The sequence below is a fragment of the Vigna umbellata genome, chromosome 1, assembly GCF_029865625.1.
Source record: "Vigna umbellata cultivar VRB3 chromosome 1, Vumbellata_1.0, whole genome shotgun sequence".
NCBI lineage: Eukaryota > Viridiplantae > Streptophyta > Magnoliopsida > Fabales > Fabaceae > Vigna > Vigna umbellata.
Window position 1 is genome coordinate 86,236,080 of NC_142165.1, and position 3,750 is coordinate 86,239,829.

Genomic DNA, 3,750 nt, shown 5'->3' on the forward strand with positions numbered 1-3,750 from the left:
TTAAACCAACACAACCTTCTCTGAACAAAAGTTGCCACATGATATTTTTCATTGTGTGATCCTTGATGCATAATAACAAAGACGAAATGTTTTTTTATTAAATATTTGTGAATTATAAGCATAAACATAATAATAAAAATAATTCAACTTTATTAACCTTAGTAAAAAGTAAAATACGTTGTAGTAAATGAATATTTTGTTTAATACCTTGGTACTTTCCAAAATCAATACAGAAAAGAGCCTGTCACCGTGACATTAAGGGACACATGCTTTAAATGCGGGTTGGTTGAAGGCAGTTTCATTCCATTTCCTCTCATGTCTTACACACTAAGTATTTATGGAGTGGAAGAGAAAAAGCTCGTTATCTTCATCTTCTTCTATACATTACTATTTATTACTATATATACTCTCCCTTAAACCCAAATCTGTAACACAGCAAACATCACTCGAATTTCTGAGATACCCACATGGAGTCTGAGCCAAATCAATGCCCTTTGACGGGTTCCTTAGGGAATTTCGCTGAGAAGGTCAAAAGGGTTGGTACCCTCTTCGTCTCTGCCATCGTTGGAAACATCTTATCTGCGATCTTGACCTTCTGCTTTGCATTAGGTACAGCACCGTTCCCATTTCACCTAATTCTCGATCTGCTAAAAAGATATTGTCTTTGCCATTGTAATTGGCAGTGTTGTGTTATGGATGAGTGTTGTCTTCGGGTTTGTTGGCAATTATAGTTATTGCAGACGTATACATTTTTGTTTTATTCAATTTTGCTCTGTTCTGCGGGGAGCGAAAAATGAGAACTTGAATGTGGGTTTATGTTGGACTGTTCTTCAATTTCCATATTTTTTTATTTTACATTGCTTGGGTTCATTTTCTAGGTCACCTGAAGTTTGAGGTTTGTGTCCGTTTTACATGTCCCGCTCTTGTGTGTATTTTAAAATCATCGGCAATCAATCATTCTTTCACAATTTATTTTGAAATTCCAAACTCTGAACATATTTTGGTGTTAATAAGGTTTATTGGGTTGCTTGTTTTGTTGGCAGTGGGCACTTTGTTGGGGGCTATGACTGGAGCCTTGATAGGTCAAGAGACAGAGAGTGGCTTCATTCGAGGGGCTGCTGTTGGTGCCATATCAGGAGCTGTTTTCTCCATTGAAGTGTTTGAATCTTCCATTGTTCTTTGGAAATCTGACGATTCTGGAATTGGGTGTGCCTTATACTTGGTGAGTGAGTGACGTGGTTTTCATTTTCAAGGCATCGTTAGTTGATGATTACTTTGCTTGGTCCCATGAGATTTTATTGTTCTTTTCATCAGAAAGTTGAGCAATCTAATAATCTTTAGTTATGTAATACAGATTGATGTTTTTGCAAGCCTGTTGAGTGGAAGACTAGTGCGTGAAAGAATAGGTCCAGCCATGTTGAGTGCTGTCCAAAGCCAGGTAATTTTCTTAGTACAATGTACTTGGAAATGTAATGACATAAATTTGGTTATGCAATTTGCATAATCTTGCTTATGCTTCTCTTCCTTTCTCAGATGGGTGCTGTTGAAATAAGCTTTGATGAGGTTCAAAACCTCTTTGATATTGGTGTGGCCAAAGGCTTACCGAGAGATTCAGTTGAAAAGATCCCAACAATCACAATTACAAGTGACAACAGTGTTGATGCTTCTGGGGATAGAGTTTCATGTTCTGTTTGCCTCCAGGTGTGTGTATGATGATGATTCGCTTCTTTTGGGCTAAACCACTATTTTAGTCTCTCAGATGGAATATTTCTGCCACATTAGTCTTCAAAAGTAACAAAACTAAAAAGGCCACTCATTATTTCTTTAATGACTTTAGTTCAAAATTTAAAAAAGTTGTGTTAAATGACACAATCAGTATATATTTAAGGATTAAGACTTATCAGACATCTTAAAAGGTTTATTTTGGATATTTATTGATTTAAAATGCTGTTTTACACGTTTTTCTTCTTAATACATGTGTATACTTTGAAGTGGTGTAAGCTTTTTCTTTTACTAAAAAGAGTTTCTTATCTTCTGCATTTTGAAATTGATATTTCTGAAACTGTGAATTTGCAGGACTTTCAGATTGGAGAGACTGGTAGAAGTTTGCCTCATTGTCATCACATGTTTCACCTACCTTGCATTGACAAGTGGCTGATCAAGCATGCTTCTTGTCCATTATGCAGAAGGGATCTGTAATTTTGTATATGCAAAGATCAAACCTTAAAAATAGCTAGGCTCTTTCATTTTTTAGATATAAGGGAATTTACTGTTAGAAATGTATAATATATATATATATATATATATATATACATATATATATATATATATATATATATATATATATATATATATATATATATATATATGTAGTAGGAACTAGGAACCAACGTCCCATGCGTAATTGTCATAATTTACTAGAAAGAAAATTTTGACATAAACCAACTTCCTCTTTCTTGTATATGGTGTTAGAATAAAATATTATTAGTAATTATTATTATATGGTTTTGGTTTCGATGAGTGAGAATAGTGTTTTGTTACGACAATTATTTAATATATATTCAAACATTTTTTAACTTTTTATTGATTAAAATGGAGTTTACTTTAAAGTTGTGAAGAATGACATTTGATTAAGCAAGACATATCTGTACATATTTATTGCTTGAAGAGTTAAAAGATGAACAATCCGTAAATATCTTGTATTCAAGACTCATTAAAATTCTTATAAACCAAGATGTCGGAAGATATTTTACATAACGTTTTCAAACCAAATAGATATGGAGAATTTTCAAACTAGATAGACATAAAATTTTTAGAGCTACTTTCACTGATTGAAAATCATTCTCTAATAAGAATAATTTAATTTCACTTTTTGTTAAGATTGGATGTAACTAAACTCAAACATATATAAACACTGTATTTTAAATTTAGTAAATGTTTATTTAAATTACATTTTTCCTTTTACCTTTTGTCAGAACTAGTAAATACGCACTCAAACCCCTCCTGTCAGCCCATTAAAACGCACTTAAAAACCCCTATGAACGGACGCCAGGTGTCATGCAACGAGGATTCGAAAATCAGATAGTGAAAGGCCGGTGTCAGCGAGCGAGCGGACGTTCGTTTTGACGAGAGAAGCAAAACTGAAATTTTTGAAAACTGCTGTCTCACTCTCTGCATGCACCCTTCTTCTCAAATTCTGGAAACCTCTTTTCTCCTCCTTCTCACTATATCTTCTTCATCTTCTCTCTAAGGAAACTCACCCTTTCTCTTCTTCGATCATCATTCAGATACCGTAGAAGCGTTCCCGGCGTTCCAAGCTTCATCTTGAACCGACCAAGTTTCAAGTTTGAACAGGTAAGTGTATATGTCCTTAGTCGTTCGTCTTCTGTTACATGCAAACCAAGTCCTGGTTGCATGCGGGCGTGTAGTCTAAGTTATTTTTGGTTTCATGATTGTTTGGTTTAGTTTTAAGAATTATTGATCGTTGAGGATAGAAAGATTGTAGTCGGACGAACCAAAACCTACCCTTAGGACGTTCAATCACGTATCCAGGTAAGGGAAGCTTATTTAATTTAATCTCTATGTTTACTGTGTTGTATGAACGTTCGTTGATTTGATGACTGGAAATGAAATATGACTGTGCTATGTTCTGATGCATGATGTATATGAAATCTCTATGTTTGGATATTATGAAATATGAAAGTGATTATGATATGAATATGGAAAGTTATGAAGTTATATGTTAAGAAA

At 34.0% G+C, this 3,750-nt stretch overlaps 1 protein-coding gene across 1 annotated transcript; it reads left to right on the forward strand.

The window, feature by feature from the left end:
* Window positions 1-298: 298 nt before the first annotated feature.
* On the forward strand, window positions 299-2,461 carry LOC124837197 (NEP1-interacting protein 2-like). Its single transcript, XM_047312494.2, has 5 exons — window positions 299-609; window positions 1,044-1,222; window positions 1,355-1,438; window positions 1,534-1,701; window positions 2,077-2,461. Exons 1-5 carry the CDS (start codon window positions 468-470, stop codon window positions 2,197-2,199), a joined length of 696 nt encoding a protein of 231 aa, XP_047168450.1. The 5' UTR covers window positions 299-467; the 3' UTR covers window positions 2,200-2,461.
* Window positions 2,462-3,750: the final 1,289 nt, after the last annotated feature.